This window comes from Pelobates fuscus, chromosome 5 (genome assembly GCF_036172605.1).
Source record: "Pelobates fuscus isolate aPelFus1 chromosome 5, aPelFus1.pri, whole genome shotgun sequence".
NCBI lineage: Eukaryota > Metazoa > Chordata > Amphibia > Anura > Pelobatidae > Pelobates > Pelobates fuscus.
The window spans coordinates 101,550,054-101,567,583 of record NC_086321.1 but is presented as its reverse complement, the minus strand read 5'-3'; the positions used below and the strand labels follow the sequence as shown (position 1 = coordinate 101,567,583).

Sequence of the window (17,530 nt, the reverse complement as noted above, 5' to 3'; positions counted from 1 at the left end):
TGAGGCTGTGCTCAAAGACCAGTTCACAGAGGTAGAAAAGTGGATCACAAAAAACAAGCTCTTCCTAAACACTGACAAAACGGTCACAATGCTCTTTGGGACAGTACCTAAATTACACAAATTACTAAACTTCCATCTATTCATCAAAACAAAATCTAAAAGCACACTGACCGCAGTATAACATACTCAAATACTTGGGTATGTTGTTAGGCCCCAATCTATCTTTTGGCCTACACATAGAAAAACGTGCATCTAAACTTTATCCAAAACTAGGAGCCCTGTACAGAAACAAATCCTGACTAAGCCCTACAGTAAATGCTGATGCCAATCATTGATTATAGGGATGTAGTATATGCACCTGCACTGCAAACCCACCTTCCTTAATAAACTTAATACATTGTATAACTCATTCTGCTGTTCGGCTGTTCCCACCTGCTATAGGGGTTACCTCCCAAGCTTCTAAAAAATAACCTGACACTCTTCCATTAATATCTCTGTTTTAAATTAATACCCACCATCTCGTTTAACGTGCACAGTCACTCTACAGCTGACACCTGAGGCACTTATGATGAGGCTAGTTGAAAAGTTGTAATGCTTCAAACTGCAGGACTGGGGCTGTGACTCTGAGGACTTATGGGATATTTTTTTTTTATGTTGTGCCCAGCTTGTTTCATTGTATGAACACATATGTATTATGTTCAGCTCTCTGTATAGTATGAGTATCTCTGCCTTAAATAGGGAGGAGCAAAATTTATTGGGGAGGAGTCTGGCACCCCACCATCTTAAAACTTCACCAAGCGGTCAGTACAATTACAACACAGTCTTTATGAGTACATAATGTATCTAATTTTATAAAAAATTCACAAGTTAGTGTGTTCCTTATAGTTATGTTCTGCGCTCAAAAATAAATTTAAAAAAAAAAAAACCTTTATATGAAACACATTACTAAGCACATTTGTATCTGGTGCGCATTATCCATATTCAAAACTATTCTTACAAATATACGGTATTCACTAATGTGTGGATTTTCAGGAATTCAAAGTGAAATAGAAATTTGAGGCCACAATACCCAAACTGAAGGCTAGGATTTCAGTTCAGTATTTTCAGTATAAAATGTAAAATTCACACTTACAGGATTATATAGAGTGTGAACTGAAATGAACATCACATTCCTCATAATTCACAGCTGTACATAAATGGGTTCTACACAGGCACAGGTTCTGCAGCTGGAAGACCAGACTCTGACCAAGAATAAGCTCCACCATTTAAACCCTCTCATTCTGGTCTATGGGATATGTTGATATTTCTCTTTTAGATTAACAGATTAATACTGTACTATGAGTGGAACTGCTTAATAAGTTGATAGCAGCCATACTGCAACATTAATTTATACAAATCTCAGTTCTGTTTCGAAAAACAGCTTTGAGCAGAAATCTGCCAATCCACTGACCAGAGAAGGAGAAAGATATCTCAACCAGAGTTGCAATGCATTCCACTACACGCTGTGCACACAGTGGATGGATCTCAAATGACAAAGGAGATCGTAAAACGCTCCAAAGTCATCAAAGACACAGGAGGCTGGCTTACAACTGCAGCTCTATTTGAAAATAGCTGCAGTAATAATCCAAACTCAGCAAGGCGTCAACAAGCACTGTACTCTCTGCACCATAACCTTTGCAATAACCCAAAAATTTTAGTGCTGATAATCTTTTAATTGAGATAATTAAGCCTGGGATTCCAGGACTTATTGATACTTTAGATTTACGTACCTTTAGATGAAGTCTTTGAAGGATTCGGGAGAGCAATCTTGGAAACTTGCCTTCGTCCAATTCATTCATAATGGATATCGCTTGCTTAATGCTAGGACATAGAAACAGGTCTGTGAGAGAATGTTCTTGTGAGTAAGAAATAAATGCTATTCGTGTTGGCTTGACAAAACCATTTAAATGTACGAGCCAAACAAGCAAACTGATTAGATGTTTATTTTTAGGTTCCATAAATTACTGTAACAAACACCTCATAAAAACAATCAAGAATACAAGAAATTTTGTATTCACAGCAAACAAACATAACAAATATAGTCACCAGAATAACTACAGCTTAATGTAGTTGTTCTGGTGAGCATAGTTAGTCCACGCAGATGTTTTGCTGTAAACACGGCCTTTTCAGAGAAAATGCAGTGTTTACATTGCTGCCTAGAGACACCTCCAGTGGGAGTCACTCAGACAGCCACTAGAGGTGCTTCCTAGGTACTGACGTTCAGCTTCTCCACGCTATGCATGAAGGCGCTGAACTTTCTCTATAGTGATGCATTGATTTGATGCATCTCTATGAGGAGATGCTGATTGGCCAGCATGGGGGTTGGCTCCGCTCCCTGCCTCCTTGGCAGAGATCATCAGAATAGACGATTTCAGGCAATCCAATGCTTTCCTATGGGAAGCCTTGGATTGGCTAAGATCGTCAGTTTTGATGATCTCAGCCATGGCGGCGGATCGGGGACAGGTGGACCAGAGCGTCGCTGGAAAAAACATGAGTTTTATACCTTTTTAAGGGAGGGCAATTGTTTTTTTAACAATATAGGGTCAGGAATACACTGTGTTTCTTACCCTATAGTGTTCCTTTAATTAAGCTCTGTAGTTAGGTATTTTATTACTTTATCGCAGGGCTCGACGAATCCAAGGCACATTGGATTTGTGAGCCTGTTCAGCCCAAGGTGACCGGCTGCCCGATTGGAGGCGAGCAGTCAGGCGGACAGTCTGTTTATTGAGAGATGAGGGAGGGAGGCGGGTCGCTGAAGGAGGGTTGCGGACGGCTGAATGAGGGATGCGGCGAGGGAGCTGTAATCTCTCTTCTCTGCTCTCTCACGCGCCCTCCAGTGATGCCGGGAGCCGGAATATGACGCCATTCCGGCCCAGCATCACTAAACAGCGTTTTAGGGAGCAGAGAGATGACAGCATCCCCACTGAACCCTAGGGAAAGCTAATCCACTCCAGCCTTATAAAAGGTAGGGATGCTGGTTGGATTTTAAATAACAAAAAGTAATGCTTTGTGAGTGTTGCACTGTGTGTGTTTGAAATCAGTTAGTGTGTGTTTCTGTCATTGTGTGTATGTGTGTCTGTCAGTAAGCGTCTGTGGGTGTGCGTGTCTGTGGAAGGAAAAATCACAAGTACACTAGCCACCCACAGATAAGAGCACTTTCTGTATGTATGTGTGTGTGTGTGTGTCTGTCAGTGAGTGAGTGTGTTATTGAGTGAGTGTATATGTGTCAAATCAGTGTGTCTGTCTGTCAGTGAGTGTGCATGTTTAGGTGACCTACCCCCCACCAATCACATGGGAAAGGTGTTTTTATTCGCCCTTATTCCCGTGTTAATGGTGCCATGGCTGGCCATACCTCCATGACTGAGACCATCAGTCTTGATGATCTCAAGCAATCCAATGCTTCCCCATAGAAAAAAAAATGGGAGACTATTGACATGCTGCGCAATAACCTCCCCGCATAGAGATGCATTGAATCTACATTATGGGCAGCATTAATGTAGGTGCTTTACACTGTGCACCCACCATAATTACTATAGTGCACTCTAGTGGTTATACTCTAGTGCTTTGAGTGTTCTTTTCAGTTTTGGTGGGGTATATAGAAAGAGCTATCTGTGGGTGGCTAGTGTACTTGGGATTTTTTCCTTCCATTTGTATTGCCTGGTTTTAAGTCAGTCAAGAAATAATGATTTTATAAACCAGCTTTCATATCATATATGTGGATTTCTTCATTATTGATATATTGATATATCAAAATAAAGAGATTTTAACTGTGGACAAAAAATTAGGCCAATTATTTGTTCTTAAAATTAACCTTCTGCAAATCCCAAATAGTAAAATATTATTATCTAGTTTTACATCAAACTCACATGGAAAAGAGAAACAAATAAAAAAAAAGAAAAGACTATCTAGTGGCAACAGATGATGTTACTTCATTATATACTGTGACTGACCATATGAAGGGCATCCAAGCAGTAAGGGAGTTTTAAATGATGATCCTCAAATTAACAATTTGCTGGTAGATTTTATACTAAACGCCATTAAGTTCATCCTTTTCCACAATTTCGTTTGGTTTAATGGTAATTATTACCTGCAAACATGTGGGAAAGAGATGGCCACCAAATTCGTGCCAAGCTATGCTTACATCTTCGTGGCAAATTGGGAGTTGAAGAATATCTGGCTTAATAACCCCTGGTGCTCTAGAAGCGTTACATAGATAACTTTCTGATTATTTGGGAAGGACCCAGGACGACTTTGAACGATTTTTTGAATTATATCAATTCCAACACTTATAATCTGAAATTCATTGCGGATATTCAAGAAACAGAGATCAATTTTGTAGATTTGACTTTTTTCATTAAAAATGGGCAAATACAAAGTAAAACCTTTTTTAAGTGCACCGATGGCAATAGTTTTATCAAATTTTAGAGCTGTCACCACCCATTCTGGCTCAAGAACATTCCTAAAAGCCAACAAATGCGGCTTTATAGGAATTGCGCTGAAGTAAATGATTTTTAAAATCAAGTACAAATCCTAAATAAATAATTTAAAAATAGACATTACCCAACGGATCTTGTAGAAGGATCTCAAGAAATAGTGGAGAAGTGCAATAATTTTTTTATTTTTTTTTATTCTTTATTTTTCGACTCGACAGGAGTAACAAGTGTACAGAAACATTTTGCTTGCGCAGAAGCCAACATTGGTATTACAATAGAATGCAGAATATGTTTCAAAAGACCCTTATGATACCTTTTTAATATATCTTTAATGTTTGTCTCCCATCGAGGGTTTTACATATATCAGGCAATTTGAGCATAACTATAGGAGTCCTATAATGGTATCTAACCGGATAGCTCTAGCTCTCCTTGTTCCTTCATTATTTTGACCATGCCTGAGGAGATTTAAGTAAAAAATTAAAAATAATAGCATAAGTAAGAGAGGTATCCTTCCCTTAGGAATCGGGAAGTAAGAAAAAAGGGATCTTAGCAGGAGAAAGCTGGAAAGGTAGTGAGAGAGAAGAGAAAAAGATGGGGTGCAGGTTCCGGGAGGCGAGGAGCAAAGGCCGGGGGGAGACCCATTTCGACGGAGGACAACCAGAGACCCCCTGCACTAACTGTTAAGTCACCTGTATTTTTCGTATTCTATTTTATCTGTCTTCGGTGGGTCCCACTACCCTACTATCCCATGGCTCCCAGAGTTTCAGAAATTTCGCTGTCGTCCCCCTCACCCATGCTGTCAGGTCATCCATTATCCTACATTCTCGGATCCTGGATATCACTCCCGTAAACTCCGGACCTTCAGGCGAGAGCCACGCGGTGGCTATTGTACGTCTCGCACTGAGAGTTATTTTATGGACCAGTTTCTGTTCTCTTTTGGTCCAACCATCGAGAGTCCTATTCAATAAATATATCCATGGATCTAGTAGTAGGGCCTTGTTAAATGTTTGTTTCAATAAATCCTCAACTGCCTTCCAAAATCTACGTATTTTCGGGCATTCCCACCACATGTTGAGGTACGTTCCCCGGGCTCCACAGCCCCTCCAACAGTCATCTGTGTCCAGTTTGCGCATCTTATACAGTTTTATGGGAGTGGTATACCACCGGAACATGGTTTTCCACGTCTGTTCCTGGAGTGTGACACAGATAGAGGCATTTTTATTCGCTTCCTAGATTTCTTGCCATTGCACTCCTTCTAAAACTTCCCCTAGATCCGTCTCCCACTGGTCGGTGTAAGTCAACCGCCCCCATTCTTTGTTCTCCGTGCTAAGGTGGGCATACATGAGTGTTATCATGCCCCTGGGGACCACTCAGTCCAGGCATAATTTCTCATAGAAAGTCAGCCTTTCCCGGATCTGAATATATCTAAAGAAATCTGTCGGGGTTAAGTGGGAATCTTGTTGGAGTTCCTCAAATTGGACGAGGTACCCATTGTGGTATAGTTGGTGGGTCCGTTGTAGTCCTATTCTTTCCAAGTTCCTAAAATCTCTAGGTAAATGTAGAAAATTGATAGAAGTGCACTCCACCCCTTGCCAAGGAATCCAGGGTGCTTCACTGGATATGTCCCAGTACCCAAATGGACCAAATATAATAGTAGAAATAGAAAAATGAATCCAGGCACTCCAAATGAATTCCAAGAAAAAGGTAATTTATTGGAACCAGCAGCTACAAAGCGACGTTTCAACCCCTAAGGGTCTTTATCAAGCTGGATAAAGACCCTTAGGGGTTAAAATGTCGCTTTGTAGCTGCTGGTTCCAATAAATTGCCTTTTTTCTTGGAATTCATTTGGAGTGCCTGGATTCATTTTTCTATTTCTCCTAAAATCTCTAGGGGCCATTCCAGGTTGAAATTCTCTGTTCCGAAGTATCTGAGTCAGGTGGAAGGGGGAGGCTGCCAATCCATATTTGAGTTTGTTCTCATCCCATATGTGAAGTGAGTTGAGTATGGACGGGCAAGTCACTCGTATCGTAGGCCTATATTCCCTTGAGACCCACATAGTGAATTGAGGGACGTCCCATCCCACCATCTATTTCAACCCATCTTCTCTCTTCAGGTGGGGAGTGCCACATCGCCACCTGCGTCAGTTGGGCCGCAAGGTAGTAGAAGTATAAGTTTGGCAGGCCCAATCCCCCTCTATCTTTTCGTCTGTAGAGAACCTGTCTAGATATTCTGTGCCTCTTGTTCTGCCAAATGAAGTCACCGATTGATCTTTGTAACGGTGTCAGTTGAGTTTTAGTAACGCGTATAGGCAAGGCTTGGAATAAGAACAGGATACGTGGGAGGATATTCATTTTGACAGAGTTAATCCGTCCTATCCAAGAAATGGGTTTATCCGTCTACTTTTCTAAATCTCCCATCAAGATCTTAATCAAGGGACCATAGTTAGTGGAGTACAGACGTAGAGGATCAACTGTTAGATGAATACCCAAGTACTTCAAGGTGTTTCTTTCCAAGTCGGAAGGTCTCTCGTATGCGACTTATGTCAGCCTCTTGCATATAGATCGGCATTGCACTGGACTTTTGCTTGTTAGCTTTATATCCAGATGCTGCTCCATATTCCTTTATCACATCCTGCAGTGCCGCCATAGAGTCCAAGGGGTTCGTGATGGTGACGAGGACATCATCGGCGTATGCCGAAACGGTTAATTCGCTGCCTCCCACTCGTACTCCTCTAATCCCTGGATGTTGTCTTATCGCTTGCATTAAGGGTTCCAATGCTAGTATAAACAGGAGGGGAGAGAGTGGGCACCCCAGGCTGGTTGCGTTAAATAGCCGAAATGGTGTCAATGGGGCTCCTGTAATCTGCACCTGTGCCCGCACTTCATGATACATCGCTTTCGTAGTCGTTATAAATTCGTCCGGGAAACCCAGGTGTTTCAACACTGTAAACAGAAATTGCCACCGCACCCTATCAAAGGCCTTTTCTGCATCGATGGAGACCACTAACGTGGGTGTCTCTGAGGTCGCCTGTTTCCAAATCAGATCTATGTTCCTCCTGGTATTTTCAAACAGTTGTCTGCCCTGAATGAAACCCACCAGGTCTGCATGGATAAGTGAGGTCAGCAACGGATTCAATCTATCAGCTTGGATTTTCGCCAAGATCTTCAGATCTTGGTTAATCAGTGATATAGGTCTGTAATTTTCTGGTCGGAGTGGATCCTTATTGGGTTTGGGTATCAAAATGATTGTAGCTAGGGCCATGTCCGGGTCCAACCGTCCTCCCTGTCTTAGGTTGCCGAAAAGTCCAATTAATAGAGGACTTATAATACGTGCCATCAAATCCATCAAGTCTTAGTGCTTTGTTGCCTTTCAAGCTTGATATGGCTCTATATAGTGCATCTTCGGAAATGTCCGCCACTAGGGTACTCACCGCCTCTCTCCTGAGTTTAGTCATCCCGAGTCTAATGAGATATCCGAGGATATGTTCCTCTTCATTTTCATTATATGTGTGCTTATCCAGAGTATGATTGTATAATTGTTTGTAGAATTCCTCAAATACCTTTACGATCTCGTCAGGCCTCGATTTTGTCGTGCCGTCTGGGTGTCTGATGGCTGTGATATGAGATCGTTCCTGCCTAGGTCGCAATGTCTTGCGAGGAGCGAGTCCATTTTATTGGACTTTTCATAAAAAGTCCGTTTTGACCAAACTATGGATCTAGCTGCATCTTCTAGTAGCAAAGTCGGAATGTTCCTCCTCACTGCTTCCAATCGCCTATAGGTCTCATTGTCAGGGGCTGTTTGGTGTTTCAGTTCAAGGGTCCTCAGCTGTCCCAACAGAGCTTCCAATTGAGAATGTTTCATTTTCTTCCGTCTGGTAGCTAGCTTGATAAGGGATCCCCTTATCACTGCTTTATGAGCCACCCATATCGTGCTTGCATTGACGTCCGGGGTGTTAATTGTGGCAAAATATTCCAGTATTTCCGACCGTATCTGTTCTCTCAGTTCAGGGTCTCGCAATAGAGACGTGTTCAATCTCCAAGTCCATGGAGAGGCCATGCACAGATTACTCACTGTAATGGACACATCAGCGTGATCTGACCATGAGATATTTCCAATCATTGACCCTATCATGGGCATGCCCGACGCGTTGGTCAAGAAGAGGTCGATCCTGGAAAACGTACCATGCGGTGCCGAATAGTATGAATAGTCCTTGTCTCCCGAGTGGTGTGCTTGCCATACATCCACTAACCCTGTGTCTGCTAGAAACTCCTTAAATAATCGATCTTGTCCCCCTCTCCCCTGGGACCTCGGTGTTACGTCCCGTGTGCTCCTATCAACCGCCAGGCATGGGGTCGCATTGAAGTCTCCTCCCACAAAGGTCATACCGCGTGGTAGTGCCGCGATTTTCTCTTGGAGTGTCTTCCAGAACACGGGATCCAGCTGGTTCGGTGCATATAGATTAATCAGATGGACGGTATGTGAGTGCAGGATGCCCGAGACAATAATATATCGACCCTCTGGGTCCGCATCTTGGGCTGTCTTCCGAAAGGGGCAACTGTTTCTAATAAGAATGGCTACGCCGTTGCGTTTACGGTGCGATCTGGCCTCATATGATCTCTTGAAGACATGGTCCTTCAGACCGAACTTAGCCTGTTTAGGCAAGTGGGTTTCCTGAATATATGCTATATCTGTGTGTAGTCTCTTTAGTTCTTTGAACATAAGACAACGCTTCCTAGGGGCATTAAGGCCCTTTACGTTCAATGTAGTGATTTTAAGTGTCATTGTGTATCGTGGTCATCTCCGCTGCATGGTACATAGAGCCCTGAGAACCCAGAAGGCGGACGCTAATACCCCGCGAGACGTGATCGCTCGAATTCTTTATTTTGGCACCAAGGAAGCCTTAATGAAAAAAAGCCGCGATGGGCCGATACGGCACGAAGGAGCCGTGATTTCCCTATATCAAGATCTGGCACCGTCCACGCTTCAGCGACAGAGGGAGTGGCGGCCGATAAAGGAGGCCCTACGAGGAGCAGGCCTGAAATATGCCTGGGGTTTTCCCTTCAAATTAATGGTGTTCCGAGGAGAACGGGCGCATATACTGACACCGGGAGGCGACCCCCAACGTATCTTTAGGAACCTTGGGTTACAACCACGCCCCGGGCTTCCAGATATCTCATTGTACCCAGGTGATCTTCCACAGTTGCAGAGCGAGTGGCGAGACGCAGGTGCGAGGGGCCATCGCTGATGAGCAGAGGGTATCGTATTATTCTTGCACCATACACGACCGTTTACAGCCTTCTGAGAAAGTCTACAGTGGGGTGTCTTTATTGCATCCCCTTTGGGTGGGGGCTGAGGGCATAGGATCCCTGTGGGACATAGCGATATCCACCTTATATTTTTCATATGGTTGGGGAGCGGAGGTGGAGTCCCGATTTGGGTCTGAAGCTATTTAGTTACAGTTATATTTTTTCAGTTTTTTCCCTAAGTTTTCTTACATTGCTATTCATAGAGGATGCGGTATTTATCATGGGGTGGGGGAGATTACGTACTTCAGTTCCTGAACGTTTATGTCGACTGGATTGGGGCCTGGGAATCTTGCTCCAATACAGCACGCCGGGATGTAGGGACTTGTGTGAACCTGCTCCCTATGACGGCTGAAGCTATCTTATTTTGACATTTATTTTTGAAGCAACACAACAGCTACGACCCAGCTACGCCTCTCTTAGATGCCCCAATATTGAGAGACACATGGGACAAATGTTTTCTCTTGGTCAGGGACCCGATTGAGCTCTTGGGGGTAAGATTGGCCCTATTGGTGACGCAATGATATTGACCCTTCACAATGGCAGGTGATGGGTCTGTGTACCCCTATGTAGCCCACCCCCTCCTTTTCCTTCCTCTCCCCCCCCCCCCATGTACTCCCCCTCCCTTCCCAGAACCCATAAGTTGATGAAAAAAAATAAAAAATAATAATTAAAAATAATTATATATTTATGCCATATGAGGGACCCTTCGCCCCTTCTCCCCCACCCCGCATCTCTCTAGTATCCTAGCAGAATGGTGCGCGTATTGATACTTGCCAGCCCGGAGTATCTACTTTCTCTACGTTGCACTAAAGTTAAATATACTTTAAAATGAAAATGTTTTTAAAAAAAAACATAGAATAAAGGCGTTACATACAGTTTTAGGGTCTAGGTATAAAACCTTCTAGTAGAGTATGGGATGTACCGTAGGAATTCCTCGAGTTCCATATTTGATTTTTGGGGAATGCTGTGATAATGCTTAACAGTTTTACATTGCTTCGACCTGTACAACCTTGTCAAACATGTTATATGTTGGTGGACTAGCTGTGTGGGGGGAAGGAGGTGGGATCTGGGTCAACTGCCTGTCATCGTGAAATTTTTTTTTGAAGATCATGACAGCCTGTGGGACGCCCGCGGTGGGGAGGGCACTTCCAGTTTCCCTTTCTGGAGTTTCCCTTTAAGATTGATTCCCAGATTCCTTATCACTAACGGTATGTGGATTAACATCCGGTTGAGGCACTGAGATAAAGACTGCTAACTGACGTTCTTGGGGACTAAGCCCAATTTGAGGCTAAAAGCACTTGTGCACATTTTTATTTATTTCAATCGTGCCATTATCTTTGTGAGTATTCCTATTTTCATTTTTTTAATATTTTGTGTTTATTAAAGTTTGTGTTTATTTCTTTGTTTCTCTTTTCCATGTGAGTTTGATCTTTAACTCTACATTTTGGTAACTATAACCACCTCATATTTTGTGATTGTGGCACCCTTTACTGTATTTTAACTTTTGTGATGTACAGTTTACTTACACTGTAAAAGATGGGCCACAGAATAAGTCTGTGAACAAATGGGATAACAGGGTGCTTACTTTTAGGTTCTATTCCACATAGAACCTAAAAATAAGGTACATGTACTACAGAATTAGGAACTCAACCAATATAAATAAATCAACTTTAATATGTAAACCAAAAACACTTGGTAACCCCATGAAAGGCATCAAAAACACTAACAATGTGGTGCTAATAAAATATATGCCACATTAAAGTATATTTGTACATAGATAATGTTTATGTCAATACAAAACAAAATATAACCAAATATGAAAAATGATGAAAACCATTAAAATAATAACTATTATGCATTAAACATTTAATGTTATCAGGCCAGATGTCATAAATCATGGAAAAACACAAAAACTACAAAATACATATCAAACGCACATCAGAATATACAAGAATTGTGAGAAGAGGTAAATATCCAAGTAAATGCCCCCAATGTTTCTCCGAAAAAGCCTTTATCAAGGGAGCATGTCTGTGCTCCTCATTCTATAGTATAAGACCCAAGGTGCAGTCTGTGCAAAAAGGCCTTTGAGACAATCCAGCACATAGTAGCTGTATGCAAGATGTTAGCAGGAACAGCAACCACTGAAAGGCACAACCAAGATGCTGGGATTGTGTACCAAAACATCTGCTGAGAATATGGATTGGACCTGCCTAAATCCAGATGGGTAGTTGAGACAGGACTAAGATCCTGTGGGACTTCAAGATCCAGACAGACAAGCAAGTACTGCCCAACCAATCTGACATCGTGTTGGTAGACAAGGAACGGAAGACTGCAGTGGTGATGGATATTACAATGCCCAGTAATAACATGAGAAGATGTACAAACAGCAAGGACTGAAATAAGAGCTAAAAGGATCTGGAAATGGAAGGCAGTAGTAGTCCCAGTTAAGATAGCAGCACTCCGGCTGGGACTCCAACAGATTCGAGGTGGGAAATCTGAGATCGCTGTCCAGAAGAGTGCAGTTCTAGGAACAGCTAATATACTGCGCAGAACCCTCAGACTCCCAACACTCTGGTATAGGACCTGAGAATGAGGAACAAATATATCACCAAGGTAAGGTGAGATTTTTTTTTTTATTTTTTTTATTTTTTATATGTGTTAAATAAATTAAGTGTGTGTGTGTGTGTGTGTATATATATATATATATATATATATATATATATATATAAAAAAACACTTTTATATCGGAGTGTTCCTTCAATCTTATATTATGTCCCAACTACATATACAACTGCAAGCAGTATGGAAACAACACACTTACTAGTGATTGATTTACTACTGCTAGCACTCTTGGTATAACAATAAATAACATTATTTGCTCTACTCTGCTCACTGTCCTGAATGAAGTAGCAAGGCACATTTTACATTATTTACAAGTAGAATTAGGTGGCAAAATACATTTCTCCGAATACCGGTAATGTCCATAAAGTGGAACCCGCTACTCCCCACCTTTCTTTGCAAATGGTTTTCACACGCCTATTAAACCCTGACATAATAACAAACTGCAGCACTTTCAAAGTCATTTACAAGAGAGAATGGAAGCATGACTGGTTGAGATGCTATGGGTACCAATTCCTGTAAGCACAAAGATAGCAGTAATGTATTATAGACATTAGAGATAAATTAGATCCACACTAATTCTATTACATACCACTGTCCTATTTGACAGCACAGAATAGCACTGGATACTTACAAATCACACTTATAATCAAAGGCATAATTCTGAAAGTGGAGCAGTTGGCAGGTGCTCTACTGTTTCCATGGTAACTGCTTAACCCTCAGAACACTGCCCATAAAACCCCCAGTATGGTTTACTTATGTAACCAAAAAACATATTAATTCCAAGTATGAATGCTGCCACCATAGCTCCACATGTTTCTGTATGTTGTAAATTCACATGGATGTGACAGGTAACTTGTTACATTCATGTTCCCACTGATAGACACCATACTGATCACTCTGTGACACTGCTCATCTGTCACTACCTTGTGGTCTCCTTGACTATTGCCGTTGCCATGGTTACACCGCGCGCCGGTAACTTTTCTGCCAAGCCCTGGGTACAGCCCGAGGTATAGTAATCTGATAGAACACCGGTGTAGGCGCCTAGGCTGCACAAGTCATGTGATCCACTTTGGAGCAGTCAGCTGACCAGCTCACCCGGAAGTAGTACGGCGAGTCGGGTGCCTCAAAGTGCGAAAGACAATTACTGAACGCGGTTATCTCTATCCCAGCGCTGGAAGCCTGGTAGCTCCTTAACACAGCTGCAGTAGCTGTAAAACTTTACCAAGTATCCAATGTGATGGGAGCTCGCTTGTGGTTTGTTTTATTTTGTTAGCTTCTGCACTCTGCGATCAATAGGTTGCTTAGCATGTGCTATATATTTATATATTCTTTAATTGATATACTGTAACACATTGTATCATGTAGAAGGAAAAGTATTGTTTAAGAATCCCTGTAAAAAAAAAACTGAGGCTCTGTAGAGCTATATTGTATTGGTCTGCAAACTATGGCACATGAGGCTGCTACCCCCAAAGAGGCTGGGGAAATCTGAGTATCATCCTCAGGACTGGTCTGATAGAGGTCCCAGTAGGGCTTCTTCTGATATCTGATAGTGCCCAATGTGGTGAGGGACAGCCCCAGGGCCGGACTGGGAAAAAAATTAGGCCCGGGCATTTTTCAAGTGTGCTGTATATGTGTGTCTGGGGGTGCTGTGTGTGTGTCTGAGGGTGCTGTGTGTGTTTGGGTGCTGTGTGTGTGTGTGTGTGTGTGTGAATGTATATTTTATTTAAATATAATTTTTTTTTTTTAATTAATAAAAAAAAAAAAAAAGTTATATCCGCCTCCCTTCTTACCTTTAGCCTGGGAGGGGGGGAGGAGGGGTGCCGTGCTGCCATCCTTCCCTGGGGGTCCAGTGGTGAGAGTGAACTTTAGCCTGAAGGCTAGAGTTCACTCTTGCGAGATCTGAGCGTTGCCGTGGTAACCGCGGCAACACTCAAACCTCGCGTGAGGACCCAGCGGAGCTGCTGGCTAGAGCTCCGCCGGTCCTCTCTCCTGCCTCCCTCCCTCACACACTCTCCTGCCGGCGGCCGCCTGTCAGTGTCTCTGGGCCGGTGAGGGAGATCTTTGATCTCCCCACCGGTCCATGGAGACACACAGCAGGGCTGGCGCTCGGGTAGCGGTGGCCCTGCAGGGGCTGGCAGGGGAGATCCTGTGATCTCCCCTGCCGGCCCCGCGGCCATCGCGGCCCACCAGGCATTTGGACAGCCCTCAATTTTTCAGGTGCATTGTAAACCATTCTAAAATTCTACTGGATGCACTCCTAGCACCATAACGACAACCCCTTAAGGACCAAACTTCTGGAACAAAAGGGAATCATGACATGTCACACATGTCATGTGTCCTTAAGGGGTTAAACAACAATATTAAGTTTGAGGACTTAGACTTGAGTGACTAATCACAAAAAGGCCAAGAAAGTTTTCGAATAAACAAAAAAGGAATGTTGGGCACTTAAAGCAGTTTAAATGTTATTGTTAAACTATTTAGGAAACACAAATATGTAAAATGAGTGCAGATAATTAGCAATAAGAAGGTTGACCTTGCAATCTAATATATTTTGGCCTATTATAGGCAAACTGTCACTTCTCTGCAATTTGCTCTATTGAATAAAACATTGAAAAATCACCTATAACTTGTGTTCAACTTTTTTTTTAATGAGATACTGTTTTCTTCTAACTGTTTCTTTCTTCTAAAACAATTTGCAAATTACATCATAATCCAGTTCAGACAAGGCAGACCAAGACTGAAAAGGAGAAAAAAAGGAGAAATTGTTTCTCCTCTGTATGCTGACTGGCAGGTGAAGGACTTATAAGGATGATTAAAAGGGAGCTAAGATGGAGTTGTCTATTTGCAGGATAAAGAGGTGTTGATTTCTACATTTAATTTTATTCTTCACACCACACAAATACATTATTTCCTAAATTTAGGGATCTGTTAATGTACTATTAAAAATCCATGGAAGTCACAGTTCCCCTTTAAACTTTTATTTATAGCCTTTAGATTCAAATGAATCCCAAATGGGGTTATTCTCTAATGCAAAAATTGTGTAGAACTGACTAGTGAACTGTAAATTTGAATCCATATATGCCAATGTTGAGAAGTAGTTGAGTTTGCCAATATGTCACTGTGGTGACTTCTGCGCTCAACAAATTTGAAACATTCCCCAAGTCCTCACATTTGAATTTCCAGTGCTTCCCAAATCAAATCATTCTCAAATCGGTGAAACTCAAACATGCCCAATGACTAGTGTGTCTTTTGAGCGATTTATCAATATACCACTCAGGGGCGTTTTAGCCGTGAGGCAAACAAGGCATTTGCCTTGGGCGGCATTTTCCAGGGGGCGGCAAAAAAAGCCGCCCCCCAAATGCCCAAGGCAAATGTCTTGTTAGCCTTGCGGCTAACAGACATGCTGGGCGGTCGGGCGGCGCGCGAGGGAGCACTTCCTCTGAGCTGTCTGCTCAGCTCCCTCGCGTGCCGCACAGTGAGTCTGGGAGCCGGAATATGACGTCATATTCCGGCTCCGCCTCCCAGCCTCACTGTGCGGCGCGCGAGGGAGCTGAGCAGACAGCTCAGAGGAAGTGCTCCCTCGCCAGCCGCCCAGCAGCCACTGGACCACCAGGGAAAAAAGATGACCCCCCCAGCATTCCGAAAGGTAAGGAGGCTGGGGGGGGTTAAAGTAAAAAAAAAAAAAAAGTGTTAATGGGAGTGAGTGTCTGTTAGTCTGTTAGTGTGTGTGTGTGTGTCTGTTAGTGTGTGTGTCTGTTAGTGTGTGTGTCTGTCTGCACAGTGAGTCTGGGAGCCGGAATATGACGTCATATTCCGGCTCCGCCTCCCAGCCTCACTGTGCGGCGCGCGAGGGAGCTGAGCAGACAGCTCAGAGGAAGTGCTCCCTCGCCAGCCACCCACCAGCGCCGCCCGACCACCCAGCAGCCACTGGACCACCAGGGAAAAAAGATGACGACCCTGCCCCCCCCAGCATTCCCAAAGGTAAGGAGGCTGGGGGGGGTTAAAGTAAAAAAAAAAAAAGTGTTAATGTGAGTGAGTGAGAGTGTCTGTTAGTGAGTGTTATTGTGTGTCTGTTAGTGAGTGTTATTGTGTGTCTGTTAGTGAGTGTGAGTGTGTGTCTGTTAGTGAGTGTGAGTGTGTGTCTGTTAGTGAGTGTGAGTGTGTGTCTGTTAGTGTGAGTGAGTGTGTGTCTGTTAGTGTGAGTGAGTGTGTGTCTGTTAGTGTGTGTGTGCCTGACTGTGTTAGTGAGTGTGTGTGTCTGTTAGCGAGTGTGTGTTTCTGTTAGCTAGTGTATGCGTATCTGTCAGTGAATGTGTGTGTGTGTATTTAGAATGCGGGGCAGGCGCGCGGGGGGGGGGGCGCCTGAGTTTTCTCCTGGCTAGGGCAGCACAAAACCAGGATACACCACTGGGTGTGAGGGAATATTTAAATATTAACACGGACACTCGTGGAAAGATGGAGGCAGGGCTATTTGAGGCAGAACACAGTCCAAATGCTTCACTTGCAGATCTGCTCACAGCGTTCCCTGCAAGTTAAAAAAAAAAAAAAAAAAAAACACACTGACATCTGTTGCCAGCATGCAGTTTTGATGACATATGTTTTGCTAAGAATTGACATTTTGCAGTCTGGGTCAGAGTTTTGTGCTGCCAAGTCACGTACAGATTCCATCGTGCATGACCACTTCAAAAAGCATAAGTGGTCATAGACATTGGAGTAACCCTTTAAATTTCAAATTCACTTTGAATAAATTGTCACTTTTGTGATTAACCTTGCAAATGTTTGGGTCGATGGATGCCCCAACAATATTGAGAATAAGATATTCATAGCAATTTTGTAATAGCTTTGCCACTCTGTGTTTCCATCGGTGCACATTGTTACATTTATAGGTTCTCTTTAAGTGTGGTTATCTGAATAGCTGAAATGGAGTTTGTCCAAGCTGCCTGTGGAACAATATTTCAATGCTGCAAGTGAATAACTTGTACAATTTCTTAATACATGGAAGAAACCTCTCAGAGCCCATTAAAATAATACACAACACCAAATAATTAACAAAGCATAAAAAAAAGTTTTATTGGAAAACCCCAATATTAACAAAATGTTCAATTTTACAAAGTTTTTCTCATTCAGATA

At 42.8% G+C, this 17,530-nt stretch overlaps 1 protein-coding gene across 1 annotated transcript in view; it reads right to left on the bottom strand.

Moving 5' to 3' along the window:
* Positions 1 to 13,495, bottom strand: part of COMMD10 (COMM domain containing 10) — a 392,963-nt gene extending 379,468 nt beyond the window's left edge. Inside the window, exons 1-3 of the mRNA XM_063456932.1 lie at positions 13,438 to 13,495; positions 13,324 to 13,407; positions 1,770 to 1,860 (exon numbers count right to left, since the gene is read on the bottom strand). Of these exons, the coding sequence (XP_063313002.1) occupies positions 1,770 to 1,860; positions 13,324 to 13,355 (123 nt within the window). The 5' untranslated portion in view covers positions 13,356 to 13,407; positions 13,438 to 13,495. The remainder of the gene's footprint in view (positions 1 to 1,769; positions 1,861 to 13,323; positions 13,408 to 13,437) is intronic.
* Between the last annotated feature and the right edge of the window lie 4,035 nt (positions 13,496 to 17,530).